Source organism: Microcaecilia unicolor, chromosome 10 (genome assembly GCF_901765095.1).
Source record: "Microcaecilia unicolor chromosome 10, aMicUni1.1, whole genome shotgun sequence".
Taxonomy (NCBI): domain Eukaryota; kingdom Metazoa; phylum Chordata; class Amphibia; order Gymnophiona; family Siphonopidae; genus Microcaecilia; species Microcaecilia unicolor.
The window spans coordinates 94,373,834-94,396,519 of NC_044040.1; the positions used below are offsets into that span (position 1 = coordinate 94,373,834).

Below are 22,686 nucleotides of genomic sequence, written 5' to 3' on the forward strand. Positions count from 1 at the left end.
GTGCCTCAGTTTAGATACCACAATGAGAAGTGTTTAGCACCAATTCTATAACAGCACTTAGATGCATCCATGTAGGCAGAACTTTGGTATGCCCACTTAAGGCAAGTCAATGGCTGGTGTAAGCTGGCATACCTAATTGCGCCATGCGATGCACCCAACTGATAGTATTCTATAAGTTGTGCACATCATGTGGTGACATGTCCATGGCCCGTCCATTCTCTGCACATATGTATGCACTCTTGCAGTTACATACTAAACAGATTTGGTGTGTACTTCATAGAATAGCAGCTAGCACATACACATGTAAATGCCAATTATTGGCACCTTACCTATGATGCACATAAGTACTAGTATTTTATAACCTAAGCACATATTTGGCCCTAGCACTAAGCACCAGCTTATAGAATTGCCTTTTCTATTTATAGTTGAATATACAGTCAAGATTTCTGTCAGGTTCTCAGGTTCAGAGCCCGCGGGGCTGGGCTCTGGAGCAAACGTGAGCCCTTGGGCTGCTGACGAGGAGTGACAGCAGCAGGCAAAACCCACCAACCAACACTGGGCAAGCACACCGGCAGGGACTGCAGGCACTGCCCAGCGAACCGGAACACCTGGACTGGAATCCCCCGGACTGGAGGACACAGGACTGGAACACTGGACTGCAATCCCTCGGACTGGAACACACACCGGACCGGAACACACTGGACTGGAGCACACCAGACTGGAACACACACCGGACCGGAACACACTGGACTGGTCCCCCGGACTGGAGGACACAGGACTGGAACATGGGACTGGAGCACACTGGACTGGTCCACACAGCTTCACCTGCACTTAGCTACTAAGCCCCCCAGAAGTTGAGCTCCTGGGTTCGAGTAGCCGACAGGACTTACTGGATACCGGATGACATAGGGACCAGGACTGGAAACAGAAGTGCTCCTAACCTAAACTGATCTACTTGCTCCCAAGCCCTAAACCAGCAGGAGTGTTCCTAACAGTAAACTGACAAAAGGACTTCCTAAGCCCTATACTAAACAGGAGCTCCTAAGCCCTGCTCAAGAAAGGGACTTCCTAAGCCCTAAACTAACAGAGCAGGGTACTAAATACAAAGCTAACACAGGTGCTACTAAGCACCAAGCTACAAGCAGAGCTTTACACTAATAAGCTAAACACAAAACTAAACCAGCTACCTAAGCACTGCTCTAGCAAGCTAGATACAACTAACAAGGTGCTTCCTAAGCACTACTCTGGCAAGCAACCAGAAGAGCTCCTAGCACTAAAAGGGAAGACAGGGGAGCCACAAGGAGGGAAGCTAACACATAAGCCAAAAGTGCTTCTAAAGCACCAAACACCAACAGCAAAGACTGCAATGCTCCTAATAGCACAAACACCAACAGCAAAGACTGCAATGCTCCTAATAGCACAAACACCAACAGCAAAGACTGCAATGCTCCTAATAGGACAAACACCAGAAGTACTTCTAACAGCAAACTCTGCAGTGTTCCTAACAACACCAAACCCTGAAGTACTTCTATCAACAACAGAGCTTCCAAAGCCCTACACACAGCAATGCTACCAAAACCAAGAGGGAACAGAAGGGAACCAAAAGGGAAAAGCAGGAAAGCTAAACACACAGTCACCAGTGCACACTGCACTAACACTAACCTGGCCCTTAGCAAAAGCAAGCAGGGAAACTAGACACAAAGTCAGAAGTGCACACTGCACCACCCTACCTACAGCAAACACCACTGTTGCAAAGGCCCTGAAGGAAACAACACCACTTCCTTATCAAGGCCCTCCCTGATGATGTCACACTCCCTAGACCTAGGCAAAAGCACACTGACCCAGAGAGGCCCAACCCACACCAATGCAAAACCGTGAAACACTTGAAGCCAGTACACCCAAAGAGAGGTAGAGCAACTCAGGCAACACACAGCTGTAGTAAAGTAAAACAATTAACCCCATGCTGCTGGAAGCTGCCAGCACAGAGAGACAGAGCCAGCTCAGAAAGGACAGAGAAAAGAAACAGAAGCCAGCTAAGAAGCTGACCCCCAGGAAAGAGGTAAGTTTGAGAGGGGTTCAGACCCCAATCATAACAATTTCATCTTTGTGCTCTTCAGTAAACCCCAGCCCTGGGACTAGTCAATGTGTTTGCTAAACTGCAGTTTAACCATCTATATATTTTTTTTCTTCACCAGAATACCAGGCCTCCTCTAAACTCTTTCCACTCATGCTAAATGGAAGTCTTTGTTTCTTCCAGTCTCTTACCTTCATTTTTCATTTTGCAGTTTCATATTCATCTTCTTAAAGTCCAATCTCTTCTTCACAGCCAGTATTAAGGATGCAAAAGGATTGATTTGAATTAATTTATTGCATTTGTGAATTGAAGTGGTCTGCCACTTCCATTCACCCTTGTTCCTTGTTTGTAAGATTTTTATTCCAGAAATGTAGCATGAGTCAATAATGCACAATGTTACTAAAATCAGTAGCAAAGTGAAATATTTAATATTTGACCCCCACCCCCCTTATTTCCTATGGTAACACAGTCCGTGTCTTGGAAGTACAGTTTGACACACATCTCACTTTCACCCCTCAAATTAACACTCTTATCCTGTCTTTTTATGCATTTTGCCGAATCCTTATCCTTGCCCTGGTCATTTCCTGAATTGTCTACTGTAATTCTCTTTAGGCTGACTTACCACTCAAATCCATCAAGAAAATATAGCTTGTACACTCCACAGCAGTGAAGCTTCTCTATAATTCATATAAGTTTTCGACCATGTTTTTCCTTTGTTAATCCAGGATCACTGGTTACCAGTCTCAGCAAATGTTATTATTAGTTTTCAAGAGTCATCTATCACCCCCTGTACCCCAAAACATCCTCTCCATTCATTGTAGTCCTCTCTTGTGGCAATACCACCACCATTTTAGATTTGACTTGGTCACACCCATGCCACTTTCTTTGGTTATCTTGGCCCCCACCTGTGGAGCTCCTTACTGGATTAAATTTGAATCTTACCATCTCTTAAGCAAATCAAAACACACCTTAAAACCTGTTTATTTTAGTTTTTCTTTGGCTAACTCAGTCTCCCTTCCCCTCCCACCCAATAGCTAGTACTGATCTGTCCCCATATTCCTTTCCTTTTCCCTGCTTAACTCTATTCTGATTATCTGTGTCTTAATCATTATACTTCATTTCATTAGTTTTTTTTATTGTAAACTGCCTAGTGGCACCTTGTGTATTTGGTATATCAAGCACCCTTAAAAACAATATTAAATATAGCAAACCTTAGTGAATGGATTAATTGCATATAATAATGATTTTTTAAAAGATTCTTACCATTCTTACCTCTGTCGTTCATTTAGTGGTGAGACAAAACTGCATAAGGTGACTTCTCATCGGCATAGAGGAGTTTGCCAAGTACTGGTTGATGCAGGAGTATCTGTGATGAGAAAAGACTTTAAGGTAATGTACCAGTTTATTTTCCAAAGATAGTATCAAACAGAGTCAAGATGATGGCATAGAGAGGGATTTAGACACAGTCACAATATGGTAGAGTTAAGTTGACCAAAATTAATTGATTGCAAAAATACATGGGTGATTGATGAAATCCAGTACACCTGAACTGAAGAGAATTAGACAGATTAACTGGTTGGTTAATTGGTTAGAAAAAGATGGATAAGAGGTCAAAGACAGGTATATTAGATAAAGATTTGTTTATTGTATGGAGATGGGTTGACAAGATTAAATTGGCTTGTTTATTGGGACAGAGGGATTAGATAAATAGAGTTGGTTATATTTGTTGAATAAAAGGAAATGATAGAAAGGTACAGCAGAACAGAGAGATTTAGGTGATTCACAATGGACTATTTATATAAAAGTAATCCAGAGTGATAGGTTGAATGACTTGGATTTATTAGCTATCATCTGGAAGAATAGCAGTTGGTGTAGATGGCTGTTGGAACAGAGATTGATTGGATTGGTATGAGTTGATGATGAATAACAAATGTAATGGTTGTTGGTTGGCAGAACTGAGATTGATGGAGATATGACAAAATACGTGTTTTGATAGAAAGGATCTGCGGAAACTAGAAGAATGGTCTAAGGTTTGGCAATTAAAATTCAATGCAAAGAAATGCAAAGTAATGCACTTAGGGAGTAGAAATCCATGGGAGAAGTATGTGTTAGGCGGGGAGAGTCTGATAGTTACAGGTGGGGAGAGGGATCTTGGGGTGATAGTATCTGAGGACCTGAAGGTGACGAAACAGTGTGACAAGGCAGTGGCCGTAGCCAGAAGATTGCTAGGCTGTATAGAGAGAGGTGTGACCAGCAGAAGAAAGGAGGTGTTGATGCCCCTGTATAAGTCGTTGGTGAGGCCCCACCTGGAGTATTGTGTTCAGTTCTGGAGGCCGTACCTTGCTAAGGATGTAAAAAAAATGGAAGCAGTGCAAAGAAAAGCTACGAGAATGGTATGGGATTTGCGTTACAAGACGTATGAGGAGAGACTTGCGGACCTGAACATGTATACCCTGGAGGAAAGGAGAAACAGGGGTGATATGATACAGACGTTCAAATATTTGAAAGGTATTAATTCGCAAATGAATCTTTTCCTGAGATGGGAGGGCGGTAGAACGAGAGGACATGATATGAGAGTGAAGAGGGGCAGACTCAAGAAAAATGTCAGGAAGTATTTTTTTCATGGAGAGAGTGGTAGATACTTGGAATGCCCTCCCGCGGGAGATGGTGGAGATGAAAACGGTAGCAGAATTCAAGCATGCGTGGGATAAACATAAAGGAATCCTGTGCAGAAGGAATGGATCCTCAGACGCTTAGCCGAGATTGGGAGGCGGGGCTGGTGTTTGGGTGGTGGGGCTAGTTCTGGGCAAGACTTCTACGGTCTGTGTCCTGAAAATGGCAGATACAAATCAAGGTAAGGTATACACAAGAAGTAGCACATATGAGTTTATCTTGTTGGGCAGACTAGATGGACCGTGCAGGTCTTTTTCTGCCGTCATCTACTATGTTACTATGTTTACGTCACTAAATAGAAGAGAACAGAAGGAAGATGAACCTGATAGCTGGTCAGTAATAGAATAGGAACAATAGATTTTTTTTTTTTTATTTGTAAGAAGTCTTTTATTGAAAATTTGCAATAAACAATGTACAATAATCATCGCTCTACATTGGAGTGTTTACAATATAGTCTCAGCAAGGTGAAGTCCAAGTAGAACAATGAACTGCTACCGTACAACAGTAAAATATAACTGTAGAAACTTCAACTTTGTATTATTATGTTTTAATAAGGAAACATTCCCCTCCCCCTAACCCTCCTCTCAACAGGAACAATAGATTTTTTACATAGAGATAGGTAGACAGATGGATTAGAGACAGTGGCATACCAAGGGTAGAGCAGACCGCTCTGAGTGCAGGCATAAGGTGGTGCAAATAAGAAGTTACATTAAGAATAAGAAGTCCTTGCCTATGCCTTTCCCACTCCCCATGGATACAAGACCTCTCTCTTCTGTCCCCTTCTCACGTGTCCACACCTCTCTCTTTCTCTTCTTCCCCTCACCTCTGGGTCCTTCAAACCTTGACTCTTCATCATTAGTGGTAGTGATAACATGCTGCCTTCCCTGTGCTGCATCCCACCCCTTCTAATATAACTTCTTATTTGCGTATGAGAAGGATGTGGCAGAGGGAAGGCTTCTAGCACCAAACAAGGTGTTATCTGTACTGCTGCCATGAAGAACAGATGTGAAAAAAGTCTGGGGGGGAGGGGGGCTAAGGAAATAAAAGAGAGAGAGGTATGGAGTCACAGGAGGAGGACAGAAGGGAGAGGTGCTGCACTGGGGGGTGGGGAGGGGAGCAATGCTGGACTCACAGAAGGGGGAGGAAGGAAAGGGAGGGAGAGAGACTGGACTAGCAGGGGGAGGCACTGCATCTTTGAGGGGAAGGAGGAAAAGGTGCTAGACCCATGGATTGGGGGAGGGAGGGAGGGAGTGAAGGAAGATGAGAGAGAGGTGCAAAACCCAGGCAAGGAGGCAGAAGAAATGCTGGACACGCAGTAAGGAGAAGGACAGAAATATGCTGGACCCTGGGGGAAAGGGACATGAAAGACATCAGAGGGGGATATGCCAGATCATGGGGAGGAGAGAGTAAGAGAGAGACATGCTAGACTGCAGAGAATGGAAGGAAGAGAGGGGAAGAGATGTGGGACCTGGAGTGGGTGGAGAAGGAAAGGAAGAGACACAGAGAGAGATATTGGTATATAAGGAATGGAGGGTGGAGGAAAGATACTGGATGCACAGAGAGAGGAAAAGATGCTGGATGGGGGAGGGGTGGACAGGAGAAAGACAGAGATACTGGACCACATGGGGTTGAGGGAAAGATAGGAAAGACTCTATATCATGTTGGGCAGGGAGGGCAGAGAGAGGAGAGAAGCTGGACACAGAGAGGGACAGGGACACACAGAAGGGGTATGCTGGGTATGGGGGGGGGCATAGGTCAGGAACACAGAGGGAGAGGTGATAGACAACAGGAGACAGGAAGAGAAGCAAGAAGGAGGGATATATGAAGGGGGTTGGGGGAGGGAGACATGCTGGACAACAGGAGGAAGGAAGGGAAGTCAGAGGGAAAGATGTTTGAGGAAGGGAAAAGAGAGGTAGGGAGATGCTGGACAACAGGAGGCAGGAAGGGAAGCCAGAAGGAGGGATGTTTGGATGGGAGGGAGGGAGGTAGAGATGCTGGATAACAGAAAGGGGGAAGCAAGGGGGTGAGATGTTTGAATCAGGGGTGGGTGGATGGGAGGTAAGAGACACTGGTTAACTGGAGGGAGTGATGTTGGACGTCCACCATCTCTCCATTCCTCTTCTCTGTCCCAACAGGAGGCAGAAAGGAAGAGAGAGAGTCATCTTGGAATAGGGGGATGAAGGGGAGGGAATGAACGTTGCTGGACAATGGGAGGGATGAAAGAAAGAAAGAAAGAGAGAGAGATTAGACTCAAGGGAGGGAAGAGAGAGGAAGAGATGCTGGACTACTGGGAAGATGACAGAGAAGAGAAAGAGATGCTGTACCATGGGAAGGAGTAGGAGGGAAGAGAGATGGAACAAGGCCTTGTTAGGCTTCAAGGGTGTGGGGGGGGGGGGGGGGGGGAGGAGGTGCTGGGCTAAAAGGGTGGAGCAAGGAATAGGGAAGGGAAATACTAGGAATGCTGTAAAACATTTGGGAAAGGCCAAGGGGGTTGTCAAGAAGATGAGTGAGTGGAGAATAGTAAGTACAGAAATGTGGTAATGGGGAATAGGTGAAGGATAAATGGGAATAGGAGGCTGGGGAAGGGGCAAGATGGGATATGGGAGAGCTAGGGGACTAGAGAAGGAGATAAAAAGTTGATAGGTGAAAAATAAAATGCAGTAGGGTGAAATTTGAGTGGACAGGAGCAGAAAAAAAAAAGAAGAAAGAAAAGAGCTAAAAAGGAAACATCAATATGTCAGAGGCAGGATATATTGAGGGAACAAGACAAAAGGAGAGAGGAGAAATGAAGCATGAACAGTACACACGGGAATCAGAAGATCAGACAGGAAAGCAGACAAGATAAATTGGGAACAACGCAATGGAACATGAAACTGTCCTGAACACAAAGGTAAAATAAAGTGTTTTATTTTGAATTTATTAATTGAAATATGTTAGCTTTGGGAAATGTCCATCGCAGAGGTCTTTATATTGTATTCAATACAAAATATAATGGTTTATGTTTTTGTTTCTCTAGTGTCGCAATATATATTGAGTTTGAGATTTTGGGGTTCGCAGTTCAATTTTTGTCTTTATGTTTCCATTTATAAATGGTGATCTCTTGTTCTGTTTTTTTGTGAGAGTCTGTGTTTTGCATGTGAATGAGTTGTAGTATTCTGTTGTGTTGAGATCTGTAGCATTCCCACGGTAACTTCTATGTAGAAATGTTCTAGTTCTGATCTGTACTTGTTGTAGGGAGGTTGAATTTTTGTGGATGCAGTGCATGCTTACATTTAACTCATAAGAACTGCTATACTATGTCTCATCAAAGGTCTGTGATGGTCATTAATGCAGTGGGTCACTCATGCAAGCATTGTCCATCAGGTGTGTCCCAACTGAAAAAAGATGGATAGTCATTGCCCTCAGCAGCATTTAGAAAGCAAAACAACATATGGATCTTTCCAAATTTATACCCCAGATGCATTGCTAAAATACTTCACTCATTGGTCTTCAATCTCAGTCCAGTGTGATGGTGAATCTCACTCTGGGATGAGCCACCCTTGGCATCTCTGATTTGGGAGGGAGGAGGGGAACACAGGTACTATCCATGGCCTGCTGGCCCCTGCCTGCCAAAATTTGTGCCAGATGATCCTTTCTACTACCTTCCATTCCTGGTGCCACTAAATCCACTGCAGAGTAAGGAGTTCCTTTTTTTTTTATTCCAGCCACTATGGCTGCCGGCACCAAATAGTTGCCAAAATCAGATACTTTACTTCCTGTTTTGTGTGTAATACAGTAGGTGCTTGTTCTCTGTTTTCAACTCCTATGTGGTTCCATCAGCCAGAGCGACTGGAATGAAGAAAAGAGCTCCTCACTCTATAGCAGATAGAGTGGGACTGAACAGGTAGGAGAAGGGGGGTGATGAGACCAGTTTGATGCTGGGGATGGGGAAATGGGGGCTAGGAGCTGACAAGGGGGCAGGTGGGAATACAGGAGCTGGGGCTTGGAGATGGGTCTGATAATGGGATGGGAGGAGGGTTTGGTGGTGGGAGAAGGAAGAGAAGGACAGATATTGGGGGGAAGGGAGAGAACCATGGGCATATGCAGGATATACACAGAAATGGATGCTGGGGATAAGGTGGAGGAAAGATAGGATTAATATTGGAGAAGAAGATGAGTGAGTGGATACTGTGGAAGGAGAGAAGGAAGTGTAGAGGCAGGGGCAATAGCTGCTGGGGGAAGAGGAAAAAGATACAAAGGGCTATGAAGAGTGCGATAGATAAAAGGTAATATATGTGAGAGGTGAAAGGGGGATTGTGAGCCTAATTAAAGGAGTAAGACATAAGGGGAGGAGATGAATAACAAGGAAGGAGCTGGGGTGGGTAAGAGAATGAGAGTGAGGGGGGAGATATTGGACAGAGGAGAAGAGATGCTAGATATGGGGAAGAGAGAAAGGGGAAGGTTATGAAAAGACTGGAGAATCAGAGGCTGTGGAAGGAGAGAGAGATGGGCAGTAGGGGACTGGAGAAAGAGTTGAAAAGCTGGATAGTGCCAAGGTGCTCAGAGGAAATATTCAGTGACACTATCTACTTAGTGGCTCTGAATATCCCTGAGGGTAGCCACCAAAGTGGAGGAACACAGGTAAATCCCCACAAGGACAAAGCAAGAAGTCCAAAAAGAGTGGGGAACAAGAATGGCTCTTCAAAGACAAACCATGGAACCACTAGTTTATAAAACACAATTTTCAAGTGTATCAACTACAAATAAAGACTATATTTTATAAACTAGTGGTTCTATGGTTTGTCTTTGAAGAGCCATTCTTTGTCCTCCACTCTTTTTGGGCTTCTCAATATCCTTGTCATCAGTACATATCCGGTTAGTAGCACTTGCTAAATGAATAAGTGCCTTAGAATATCAGCCCCAGTATAACTAGTTTTACTGTGCTTAGGGCTGGTCTTAGCAACTGCGGGGCTCTGTGCAGACCAGTTCGCTGCCCCCCCCCCCCCCCAGTTCCACCCAGCCCTGCCCCTACCCAGCCCCGCCCCTTGTTGACAAGATATGTTTTAACCATTTTCTAACCCTATTATTGATTATTATGGTAAGTCTTGTTGAAAAGATAAGTCTTTAATGATTTTCGAAAGTTGATTAGGTCGTGAATAGTCTTCAGATCAAGTGGCAGTGCATTCCACATCTGCGTGCCAATGTAGGAAAAGCTAGACGCATGTACTAGCTTGTATTTTAGACCTTTACAGCTTGGGAAGTGAAGTCCCAGGAATGTGCGTGCTGATTTTTTAGCGTTCCTGGGTGGGAGATCAATAAGGTCTGACATGTAGGCCGGAGCATTTCCATGAATAACCTTATGAACCAGAGTGCATACTTTGAACACAGTATGTTCTTTAACTGGAAGCCAATGCAGCCTCTCTCTTAGGGGTTTAGCACTTTCGTATTTTGTCTTTCCAAATATTAGTCTAGCTGCGGTGTTCTGAGCTGTCTGAAGTTTCTTGATGATATGCTCTTTACAACCAGCATAAAGTGCGTTACAATAGTCTAGATGACTTAGCACCATCGATTGTACTAGGTTGCGAAAGATAACTCTTGGGAAGAAAGGTTTTAATCTCTTGAGTTTCCACATTGACTGAAACATCTTCTTAGTTGTATTCTTCACATGGCTTTCAAGTGTGAGATTTCGATCAATGGTAACTCCAAGAATCTTCAGGGTGTCTGAGATAGGAAGGGAAAAGTTTGGTGTGGTAATGGAGGAGAATTTACTTGTGTTATGTTGTGATGTAAGTATAAGACATTGTGTTTTTTCAGCGTTAAGCTTTAATTGAAAAGCATCCGCCCATGAACGCATAATCTGGAAGCTGTGATTGATGTCGTCCATAATTTCCATTAGATTATATTTGAACGGGATGTAGATCGTGACATCATCTGCATATATGTATGGATTAAGGCCTTGACTGGATAGTATCTAAGGGTGTCATCATTACGTTGAAAAGGGTCGGGGAGAGTGGAGATCCTTGGGGAACTCCGCATTCCTGTATCCATAAAGCTGACGTATTCGAGTTAGTCTTCACTTGGTATGATCTTGTAGTTAGAAAGCCTCTAAACCAATTAAGAATGTTGCCTCCAACTCCGAAGTATTCCAGAATGTTTAATAGTATATTATGGCTTACCATGTCGAATGCACTGGACTTGTCAAATTGTAGAAGGAGTATGTTGTTGCCAGTTGCAATTGCTTGTTTGAATTTAGTAAGCAAAGTAGTTAATACTGTTTTGGTGCTGTGGTTAGCCCGAAATCTTGATTGGGAGTCGTGAAGAACTGAGAATTTATCTAAATATTCAGTAAGTTGTTTGGTTACCATACCTTCCATTAATTTGGTTATCAGAGGGATAGACCCTACTGGACGATAGTTGGTTAAATCATTTGTGCTTTTTTTTGAGTCCTTGGGTAAAGGGGTGAGTAAAATGTTTCCTTTATCTTTTGGGAATAGTGCATTTTGTAACATGTAATTCAAATGGAGCATGAGGTCAGATACGAATTGTTGAGGAGCTAATTTTATAAGGTTGTTAGGGCAGATATCTAATTTGCATTGGGACTTGGCAAACTTTTTGAGGCCTTGGGAGATGGAATCAACCAAGAGTGTGTCAAAGTTAGTCCAGGGTCTGTCTACCGGATGTTCACCGGAGATTGGATCTAGACAGTCAAGAAATCTTACGTATTCTGTGGAATTGATATGTAACGTAAGTCGTAACTTAATAATTTTCTCTTTGAAGTAATTCGCAAGATTATCTGCCAAAGGGGTGTTTGTGCTGTTAGAAGTAATTGGTGTGGTATCTAATAGTTTGTTCACAAGTTGGAAGAGTTTATGTGTATCATTATAGTCTGGCCCAATTTTAGTTTTGTAGTATGCTCTTTTGGTTTGTCTGATGGTGTATTTGTATTTTCTTTGTAGATGTTTCCAAGCGTTGAATGTGGAGTTGTCTTTTTTTTAATTCCATGCTCGTTCTAGTTTTTTCAGTTCTTCATTAAACCATGATATTGAGTTTTTTCTTCGTGAGGTTCTAGTTTGTAATGGTGCTATATTGTCTAAAATGGTTCTGCACCTGTTGTCCCATTCTTGAAGAAAGTGATTTAAATCTGTTTGAGCTGACCAATCATCATTATAAAATTGTTGCCAAAATATGACCGGGTCAATTTGACCTCTCATGGTATAAGATAGACGTTCTTTAATATGGTGTAAGTCATTTTTTCACCATTGGAGGTGAAAATTTAATTTGTAATGATCATACCATGGTACAGCTGTCCATTTTGTAGATGTTAATATAAGATTAAGGTCTGATGAGAATTTATGCGTGATGATGTCAAGTGTGTGCCCTTTTATATGGGTTGGTTCCATATTTGGCCAATGAAGATCCCATAATAGAAAGAGCTCCATACATTCTCCGAGGACAAGCAGGCTGCTTGTTCTCACTGATGGGTGACGTCCACGGCAGCCCCTCCAATCGGAATCTTCACTAGCAAAGTCCTTTGCTAGCCCTCGCTCGCCCGCGCGCACCGCGCATGCGCGGCCGTCTTCCCGCCCGAAACCGGCTCGAGCCGGCCAGTCTTCTTTCGTCCGCACTCGGTACAGTTGTGTTTTCGCCGTGTCGAGCCCCGGAAAGTCGACCTCGCGCGTCCTTTTTCGACGTATTTTTTCTTCGGAAAATCTTTAAAAACTGTTTGGGAAGTGCTCCGGAAGCCCTCTCGGGTTTCGTTTGCCCCTTCCCGTATTTTTCAGATTTTGCCCCGGTAAGTTTTCTTTCGTCGTCGGGGTAGGCCTCTTTTCGGCCTCGGTCGAGATTTTTCTCCCTTAAAGTTTTGGTGCTCACTTTCGTCATTTCGGATTTTGATTTCGCCGGCGTGATTTTTCTGCCCATGACATCGAAGCCTTCCAGCGGCTTCAAGAAGTGCACCCAGTGCGCCCGGGTAATCTCGCTCACTGATAGGCACTCGTCGTGTCTTCAGTGTCTGGGGGCCGAGCACCGTCCTCAGAACTGTAGTCTATGTTCCCTGTTACAAAGGCGGACTCAGGTAGCGAGATTGGCCCAGTGGAACGTTTTGTTCTCGGGCTCTTCGTCGGCATCGGCACCGGGGGGCATCGAGTGCATCGACGTCGTCAGCGTCCAGACCTTCTTCCTCGGCTGCTAGTGTATCGGGTGCATCGAGGCATCGAGTCTCTGCATCGGCGCTGAGGCATCGGGCGACTGCATCGACGTCGGTGGTACCGGGACCTCGTCTGCTGATGTCGTCGGACGGTGGTGCATCGTCTGGAGTGCATGTGAGGGCTGTCCATTCCCCTGCTGGTGGCGGTGAGCCTTCGGGTGGGTCTCCCCCTACCCTGAGGGCTCCTGCGGTACAGCCTCCCCGAGATCGACCTCCTTCGGCCTCGGCCCCGAGGAAGCGACAGCTGGATTCTACGTCCTCCTCGTCGGTGCCGGGGAGCTCCAGTGACATGCTTCGGAAGAAGTCAAAGAAGCATCGACACCGGTCTCCTCCCCGCGTCGGCACCGAGAGCTCTGGGTCGCCGAGGGAGTCGGCACCCAGCAGGCATCGGCACCGAGAGGACCGCTCACCCTCTGTTCAGGAGGTGTCGATGCGCTCCACTCTGGACAGCCCGGAACAGCCTCCACGCCCGGAACAGGTTCTGACGTCGACGCCTGCTTCGACCTCTCTGCCTTTCTCTGCAGCCGCTCTGAACGAGAGCCTCCGGGCCGTTCTCCCAGAGATCCTGGGAGAGCTGTTGCGCCCTACCCCTCCGGTACCAGCGGTGCTTGCGCCTCCGGTACCGTCGAGCGTGGCGCCGGCTGGCCCATCGCCCGAGGTGAGGTCCCCGACGTCGGTACCGCGTGCGGTGCCGACTGCGGCCACCTCCCAGGAGGGCTCCCCGACTACTTGTTGTCCCTCGTCTCGCGGGTACGAGCGTCCCAGCAGATCACAGCTCGGCAGATGTTGAGATTGCTGGGCCATATGGCCTCCACAGTTCATGTGACTCCCATGGCCCGCCTTCACATGAGATCTGCTCAATGGACCCTAGCTTCCCAGTGGTTTCAGGCTGCTGGGGATCTAGAAGACGTGATCCACCTGTCCACGAGTTTTCTCAAATCCCTGTATTGGTGGACGATTTGGTCCAATTTGACTCTGGGACGTCCTTTCCAAATTCCTCAGCCACAAAAAGTGCTGACCACGGATGCGTCTCTCCTGGGCTGGGGAGCTCATGTCGATGGGCTTCACACCCAAGGAAGCTGGTCCCTCCAGGAACGCGATCTACAGATCAATCTCCTGGAGTTGCGAGCGATCTGGAACGCTCTGAAGGCTTTCAGAGATCGGCTGTCCCACCAAATTATCCAAATTCAGACAGACAACCAGGTTGCCATGTACTACGTCAACAAGCAGGGGGGCACCGGATCTCGCCCCCTGTGTCAGGAAGCCGTCAGCATGTGGCTCTGGGCTCGCCGTCACGGCATGGTGCTCCAAGCCACATATCTGGCAGGCGTAAACAACAGTCTGGCCGACAGACTGAGCAGGATTATGCAACCTCACGAGTGGTCGCTCAACTCCCGAGTGGTGCGCCAGATCTTCCAAGCGTGGGGCACCCCCTTGGTGGATCTCTTCGCATCTCGAGCAAACCACAAAGTCCCTCAGTTCTGTTCCAGGCTTCAGGCCCACGGCAGACTGGCATCGGATGCCTTCCTCCTGGATTGGGGGGAGGGCCTGCTGTATGCTTATCCTCCCATTCCTCTGGTGGGGAAGACTTTGTTGAAACTCAAGCAAGACCGAGGCACCATGATTCTGATTGCTCCTTTTTGGCCGCGTCAGATCTGGTTCCCTCTTCTTCTGGAGTTATCCTCCGAAGAACCGTGGAGATTGGAGTGTTTTCCGACCCTCATCACGCAGGACGAAGGGGCTCTTCTGCATCCCAGCCTCCGGTCCCTGGCTCTCACGGCCTGGATGTTGAGAGCGTAGACTTTGCCTCTTTGGGTCTGTCAGAGGGTGTCTCCCGCATCTTGCTTGCTTCCAGGAAAGAGTCCACTAAGAGGAGTTACTTCTTTTTATGGAGGAGGTTTGCCGTATGGTGTGACAGCAAGGCCCTAGATCCTCGCTCTTGTCCTACACAGACCCTGCTTGAATACCTTCTGCACTTGTCTGAGTCTGGTCTCAAGACCAACTCTGTAAGGGTTCACCTTAGCGCAATTAGTGCATACCATTACCGTGTGGAAGGTAAGCCGATCTCAGGACAGCCTTTAGTTGTTCGCTTCATGAGAGGTTTGCTTTTGTCAAAGCCCCCTGTCAAGCCTCCTACAGTGTCATGGGATCTCAATGTCGTTCTCACCCAGCTGATGAAACCTCCTTTTGAGCCACTGAATTCCTGCCATCTGAAGTACTTGACCTGGAAGGTCATTTTCTTGGTGGCAGTTACTTCAGCTCGTAGAGTCAGTGAGCTTCAGGCCCTGGTAGCCCAGGCCCCTTACACAAAATTTCATCATAACAGAGTAGTCCTCCGCACTCACCCTAAGTTCTTGCCAAAGGTTGTGTCGGAGTTCCATCTGAACCAGTCAATTGTCTTGCCAACATTCTTTCCCCGTCCTCATTCCTGCCCTGCTGAACGTCAGCTGCACACATTGGACTGCAAGAGAGCATTGGCCTTCTACCTGGAGCGGACACAGCCCAACAGACAGTCCGCCCAATTGTTTGTTTCTTTTGATCCCAATAGGAGGGGAGTGGCTGTGGGGAAACGCACCATATCCAATTGGCTAGCAGATTGCATTTCCTTCACTTACGCCCAGGCTGGGCTGGCTCTTGAGGGTCATGTCACGGCTCATAATGTTAGAGCCATGGCAGCGTCGGTAGCCCACTTGAAGTCAGCCACTATTGAAGAGATTTGCAAAGCTGCGACGTGGTCATCTGTCCACACATTCACATCTCATTACTGCCTGCAGCAGGATTCCCGACGCGACAGTCGGTTCGGGCAGTCAGTTCTTCAGAACCTGTTTGGGCTTTAGGATCCAACTCCACCCCCCGAGGGCCCTGTTTGTTCTGTTCCAGGCTGCACTCTCAGTTAGTTGGTAAATTTTTTAGGTCAATCTCAGTTATGTCCTCGCCGTTGCGAGGCCCAATTGACCATGGTTGTTGTTTTGAGTGAGCCTGGGGGCTAGGGATACCCCATCAGTGAGAACAAGCAGCCTGCTTGTCCTCGGAGAAAGCGAATGCTACATACCTGTAGAAGGTATTCTCCGAGGACAGCAGGCTGATTGTTCTCACAAACCCGCCCGCCTCCCCTTTGGAGTTGTGTCTTCCCTTGTATCTCTTTTGCTACATATGAGACTGGCCGGCTCGAGCCGGTTTCGGGCGGGAAGACGGCCGCGCATGCGCGATGCGCGCGGGCGCGCGAGGGCTAGCAAAGGACTTTGCTAGTGAAGATTCCGATTGGAGGGGCTGCCGTGGACGTCACCCATCAGTGAGAACAATCAGCCTGCTGTCCTCGGAGAATACCTTCTACAGGTATGTAGCATTCGCTTTTACGTACATTGAAAGAGTTAGGGTCTTCAAGGTGAAGATTAATATCCCCTAATATAATAAGGTTGGAGGTGGAAATACATGTGTTCGATATGAAGTCCATAATGTGTGTTTGGCAATCAAGCCAATTTCCTGGAGGTCTATAAAACAGGACTACATTAAGGTGGTTACGCAGATTTATATGATTAATTCTGACTGAGGCAATTTCGAGTTGCGGAAGTATGGACTCCAGTTATGGTAGTAACAGTAAAGTGGGATCTATGGATTATCGCTATTCCTCCTCCCCTTTTTCCATTCCTCGTCCAGTGAGTAATTTTGTAACCAGGGGGGCACAAATCTAGAATTATAGGGTCTTTAGGATCATGAATCCAGGTCTCACTGATAAAGAGAAGATCAAGATTGTCTGATACGATCCAGTCTGTTATAGTTGTTGTTTTGTTAACTACTGACCTGGCATTTATATATCCCAATTGGATTGGTTGGTAGGATTCAATTAGTGTGCAGATTTTTATTAGTTGTCTATCCTCTTGGAATTTGGTCTTATTTTGTCCTTTCTTTCCTTTAAATTGATTATAACCATATGAAATAGATTTTCCTTTTAGTTGGTTGCTATGATGCGCACGTAAGGACTAGATAAATGAATTAAAACAAATCCCCTTAATATGTAATACTTGGTAGCAATAATGAAACAGTGATTGAATATTCAGATAGCAAGCGGCCTGAGCCAACAGATTTATTTTCCACTGAACATAATTAACTTTGTATGAACTTGGCTGCTAATAGTGTGCTGAACTGGACAGTGTTGGCACATTTAGCCATGGCGCATGTAAACAGTAATCATTGAAAATATTACATAAGTACAGGAGAAGAAAAATAACTTGGTTTTTTATTCATTATAAATAATTTCTGTAAGCTGTTACAGCTCCAGTATACCTAAAATGATACAAACCAAATTAGCATACAGATTCTGCATGCAGTACAATACCAGAAAAACAGAACATTGCTATACATTGCAAAATAAGGTAGTAGATGTAAATTCTCAAATTGAACATATTCCAAACACTAAAATGAAAATAACATGATTTTTTTCTACCTTTGCTGTCTTGTGACTTTGTTTTTCTGATCATGTTGGTCCCAGTCTCTGATTCTGCTGCTCTCTATCTGCTCCCTTAAATCCACTTCCAGGGTTTCCTTTCCATTTATTTCTTTACTTTCCTCCTTTCTTCTTCATTTCTTGTCCTATATCCATAGGTAAAAGCTGGGTCCTCCGTGGACTTTACTGGAGGAGGTATAGAGTGGATCCAGCTTTTGCCTATTTTCTCCAGCCATGTGCAGTTTTTCTCCTCTTTCCCTTTCCCTCATCTCCGTCAGTATGCATCTCCTTCCTCTCTCTTCCCTCTCCTCCATCCATTTCCAGCATTTCTCCTCTCTCTCCTCCTCTCCATCCATGTTCATCTCACTTCATCTCACATCCTCTCTCTTCCCTCCCCTTCATCCATATCCAGCATTTCAACTCTCCCCTCTCCTCCATCTGTATCCAGAATTTCTCCTCTCCCCTCCATCCATGTGCATCTCCTTCCTGTCTTCCCTCACTTCCATCCATGTCCAGCATTTTTCCTGCCCTCCCCTCCATCCATCCATAGAAACTCTCGTCTCTCCCCTGCCCTCCCCTCCCATCTATGTCCAGTGATTCTCCATTGCCCCCTGTCCTCCTCTCTCATTCACATTCAGTGATTTTCCTCTGTCCCCTGTCCTCTCCTCTCTCCCCCCTCCATCCATGTGCATCTCCTTCCTGTCTTCCCTCACCTCCATCCATGTCCAGCATTTCTCCTGCCCTCCCCTCCATCCATCTATGTCCAGCAACTCTCCTCTGTCCCATGCCCTCCCCACCCATCCATGCCCAGCGATTCTCCTTTGCCCCCTGATCTCCCCTCTCATCCACATCCAGTGATTCTCCTCTGTCCCCTTCCCTCCCATCCCATCCATGTCCAGCGATTCTCCTCTGCCCTCCCCTCCATGTCCAGTGACTCACCCGCCCCAGCCCCCAACTTAACTTACCCCCCTTTTCAGCCCCCAAGTTTCAGGTCCAAACCCATTTTACCCCAGCCCCATCTGTGCCCTCAGTTTTCCTCAGCTGCTTTCCTTCCAGCTGCCCTGCGTTTAAAAAGTCTCAGCGGTGGCAGCAACAGCAGCAAAAAAGCAGGCTCGCTTCTAGCCTTTAAGCTTCCCCTTCTTTCTCAGCATGCACTGTGCCACCTTTGCAGAATCCAGAAACAGGAAATTGCATCAGTGCACGCTGAGAGAGAAGGGGAAGGCTTAAAGGCTAGAAGCGAGCCTGCTTTTTCGCTGCTGCTGCCGCCGCTGCGACTTTTTTAATGCAGGGCGGCTGGAAGGAAAGCAGCTGAGCGACGATATGGCAGGGAGTGACAGGAAGCACCGCGGCGCCCCTGGAGGTGCAAGGCCCTGTGCGACCGCTCCTGTCACCCCTGCCTAAGACCGGCCCTGCTGTGTTAAACTGAGCTTTTCTTTGCTCCTTGTTTTGAAGCAGCCATGGGCATAATCATATATAAGAAATCATATGAAGGGTTAATTCTGTTAAAAGCTTGAAGTTAGAATTCTAACTTTTTACTTTGTAAGTGAAGTGAAGGTATGCCAGATGGTTCAGATTATATTGAACTCTAGCTGTCGAGCAAAAGGGTTAGAAAGGTCAGAGAAAGGAATTTCTTTCACCCTTGTGAATAATGAAAGCTAGCTCAACAGCTGTATATTATTAGGCATACTGAATAGTTTTGTAGGCAGGCAGTTTGTTTAGGATTAAATAGAAAAATGCTTAGATAGAAAATACTATTTAGAGAGAGAGAGGCAATAGATTAGTATTTACAAGTTTTTGATATTTAGAATATGTGTTATAAGGATGCTTACTTTAGAATATGTTGTATTCTGTGTAAATTAATAAGGTTTGTGTCTGTGTAGAATATCTGTTAATTCTGTATTACTCTTTGTCTGCTGTTTAAGAGGTCAAGCAAGGACTGCAGTGAAGAGGTCAAACATGTGTTTTGACTTATTTGCAGTTCTGGCTGGTTCAATGTATAAGCTGATAGGTGAAGAGGTCAGAACTAGTCAGCTCTCTTCTCCTTGATTAATTATAGGTAAAATGTAGAAATGGTCTTGAAAGTGATAACCTGATATGTATGCTATTAAGTAAGATTGGCTTTTGACCCCTTTAATGAATGCCAGAGTTTAGTTAGCAGTTAGTACTAGGAATATGAGAAATCAATCATAATAACATGTAAGAGACTGGAGCCCAAATGTCTGGCTTAAGGGGCCCCAGGTCAGAGGTCAGTTTAGGATGTCTGGAACCTATGTAACTGATATTTCAAAAGTAATGATTGGTTGAGGCAAGGTAGCCAATCAATTTCTTAACCAATTGGGAGTAAAGGGGGCTAGGCTAGGAGGAGGGCTTAGGACCCTATTTAAGTAGGAGCAGAAGCAGTTTACGTCAGAAGGAGCTCAGAAGAAAGAGAAGGACAGAAGGAACAGACAGAAGAAGGAGAAGACAGCATAAGAAGAGAAGCAGCTGAGACAAAGACACAGAGAGCTGAGAGAAAGAGAAGAGAGCTAGAACTGATGTCCTGCTTTGTTTGCTGGCAAATAAAGAAGATTTTTCTCTCATACTGGTGTGTGCTGTCTGACTCCTGAAGTATCATAAATTCATGCATCCATTCCTGCAACAATTCTTGGTGGCAGCGGTGGGATGAATCCTGCATTAATCCCAGCACCCAACAGACTGGAGAACATTCGCCGGGTATGTATTCTGTATTCTGTATTGTAATTCTAGCTAGAAAATTGTAAATCAGCCCCTCAAACAAATTGAGGAAGGAGAGCCTGATCAACTCTCAGCGAAGGCCCTAGTACCTTCTAATCTAGAGGAGATTAGAAGCGAAAACGCTTGAGCTTATCTGTATCTGAGAAATCTGAAATTGTTGGGTGGGATTTTCTGTATGGAATGTGTGATGCGTGAATGATTATTGAGTGCGGACTTCTTATAGCTGCATTTCCAATTAACGCGAGTTCAATTGGTCAGCAACGGAAGGAAGCGATTGCTGTCTGTCTACCTAGTGTCTCGAGAGTGCAGACCCCTTACTGCACTTTCAAAAATTCCCTCCCTTTTTGTGTGTTGTAACTGTAAGCATTATGGGTGGGACATCATCTAGACAAATTGATACCCCCCTAGATTGTATGCTTAAGAACTTCAAGAAAGGATTTTTAATTAATGACTATGGACAGACTTTAAGCTCAAGTACTCTAAGAACCTTGTGTGAAGTTGAGTGGCCATCTATGGGAGTGGGGTGGCCCCCTAGTGGCAGCTTAGATATTGAAGTAATCCGGAAGGTCTACAGCATAGTAGTAGGAGAACCAGAATATTCTGAACAACTCCCTTATATAGATTCCTGGGACAGCCTTGTGACTGACCCTCCCTCCTGGTTGAAAACTTATATGGGATCCCCAGTAAAATTTATGTTAGGCCGTGTTCAAAGAAAGATTAGAAAATCTAAACTAGAAGAGGGAAAGAGCCCTAGGAAGCCTACCACCCAATCGGTGGCTTCCGCCCCTACCCTGTCCGAGAAACCCATACTCTCTGATGACCCCTCAGATCTTGAGCCACCACCTTATGGCCCATTGTTGGGGTTCCGTGCTACCCCCAGAGATCCACGCCGTCCAGCCCAAGCTTCTCCAGCACAGGCTTCTCCGGATAGTTCTTCCCCTCCTGTGCCAAACCTGCCACACCCTAGGTTGGACTTTTCACCCGGCCTCTACCCTTCTGTGCCACATCCTCTCCTGTTAACCTCTGAAGACCCGTTTTGGGTTCCACTCCCTGACTCCTCAACTCCTGACAGCCCAGCCTCTCCCTCTAATACCCCTACCCACTCATCAGGGGCCCGGCATCCCTTTCAATGGACTGAATCACCTGTGACCACCTCTCAGTCTATGAGTACCCCTCCCCATCCCTCAGGGGTTCAACCTACCTCCCCTGAATGGGTTAGACCTGCTGCAATCACCTTTGAGCATGATAGGAGGGTAGCTCCTAGCTCTACCTCAGATTCCATTCCCACCTCCTCGAGAGTTCTGCCACTCCGTCAGGTAACTACCACTCGACCGGATCCTAATAATCAGGGTCAGGTTATACAGGCACAGGCCTACCAGTATGTACCCTTCACAACCACCGATCTCCTGAATTGGAAGACGCATTACCCCTCTTATACTGAAAAGCCTCAGGCAGTGGTGGACCTAGTGGCTAGCATTATGGCCACCCATAACCCAACCTGGACTGATTGTCAACAACTTCTCCTGACCCTCTTCACAACTGAGGAGAGGCGGAAGATTTTGCAAAATGCTGAGGCCATCACGCGAGAGCGTGTCCCCGGGGGGACACAGGACCCAGAGGGATGGGTTAGAGCTCGGTTTCCTCGCGCAGCTCCAGATTGGGATCCAAATGATGGGCAGCACTATGAACTGTTGTCTGGCTATTGCCGGGACTTGCTGGAAGGTATGAGGAAAGGCATAAAGAGGCCCATTAATCTGGCAAAGGTCTCTGAAATTCTCCAAGGGGCAACTGAATCCCCTGGGGCCTTTCTAGAGCGACTAATTGAAGCCTACAGAACATACACCCCATTTGACCCTGAAGCCCAAGAAAACCAGAGAATGGTGAATAGTGCATTGGTGGCCCAGAGTATGCCAGATATCCGGAAGAAGTTGCAGCGTCAGGAGGGATTCGCAGGGATGAATACCACCCAGCTAATTGAGATCGCAACCAAGGTTTTCATTAATAGAGATCAGGAGGTGCGCCGAGAGGCTGACCGGAAGATGCAGAAGAAGGCCGACCTTTTAGCGGCAGCCATTACTAATTCCACCCTTAACCGAGGTCGACCTCTAGCTAATGGGAAGCCAAAGTGGGACCCCGGACCACCAGTCAGGCCCCGAGATTCCTTCAATCAATCCCGGCCAAGGGGGGAGAATCCCAGACCAAGATTGGAGAGGGATCAGTGTGCCTATTGTAAGGAAAGAGGGCACTGGAAAGATGAATGCCCCCAGAGGCGCCAGGGACTGAGAAGGGGACCAGGAGATCGAGGAAGCCGAGGCCGAGTTCGAGAGGGAAGATATGAGCCTCCTGATTCTGACATCATCGGGATAGCCGAGATGGCAGAATGGGACGAATAGGACAGACCGGGTTCCTACAAACTGGGCTCCCAGGAACCTATGGTCAAGCTAACTATAGGGAGCCGCTCAATTCCATTCATGATTGATACAGGAGCTGAACATTCTGTTGTGACGGAGCGATTAGCGCCTGTGTCTGGAAAAACTGTCCGAGTGGTGGGAGCCACGGGGGTGCAGAACCGGAGGC

General features: G+C 46.4%; 1 protein-coding gene across 1 annotated transcript in view; it reads left to right on the forward strand.

Moving 5' to 3' along the window:
- DGKI (diacylglycerol kinase iota) overlaps positions 1–22,686 on the forward strand; it is a 1,705,262-nt gene that overhangs the window by 1,642,165 nt on the left and 40,411 nt on the right. The window contains 1 exon segment of the mRNA XM_030215620.1: positions 3,364–3,463. Within this exon segment, the coding sequence (XP_030071480.1) occupies positions 3,364–3,463 (100 nt within the window).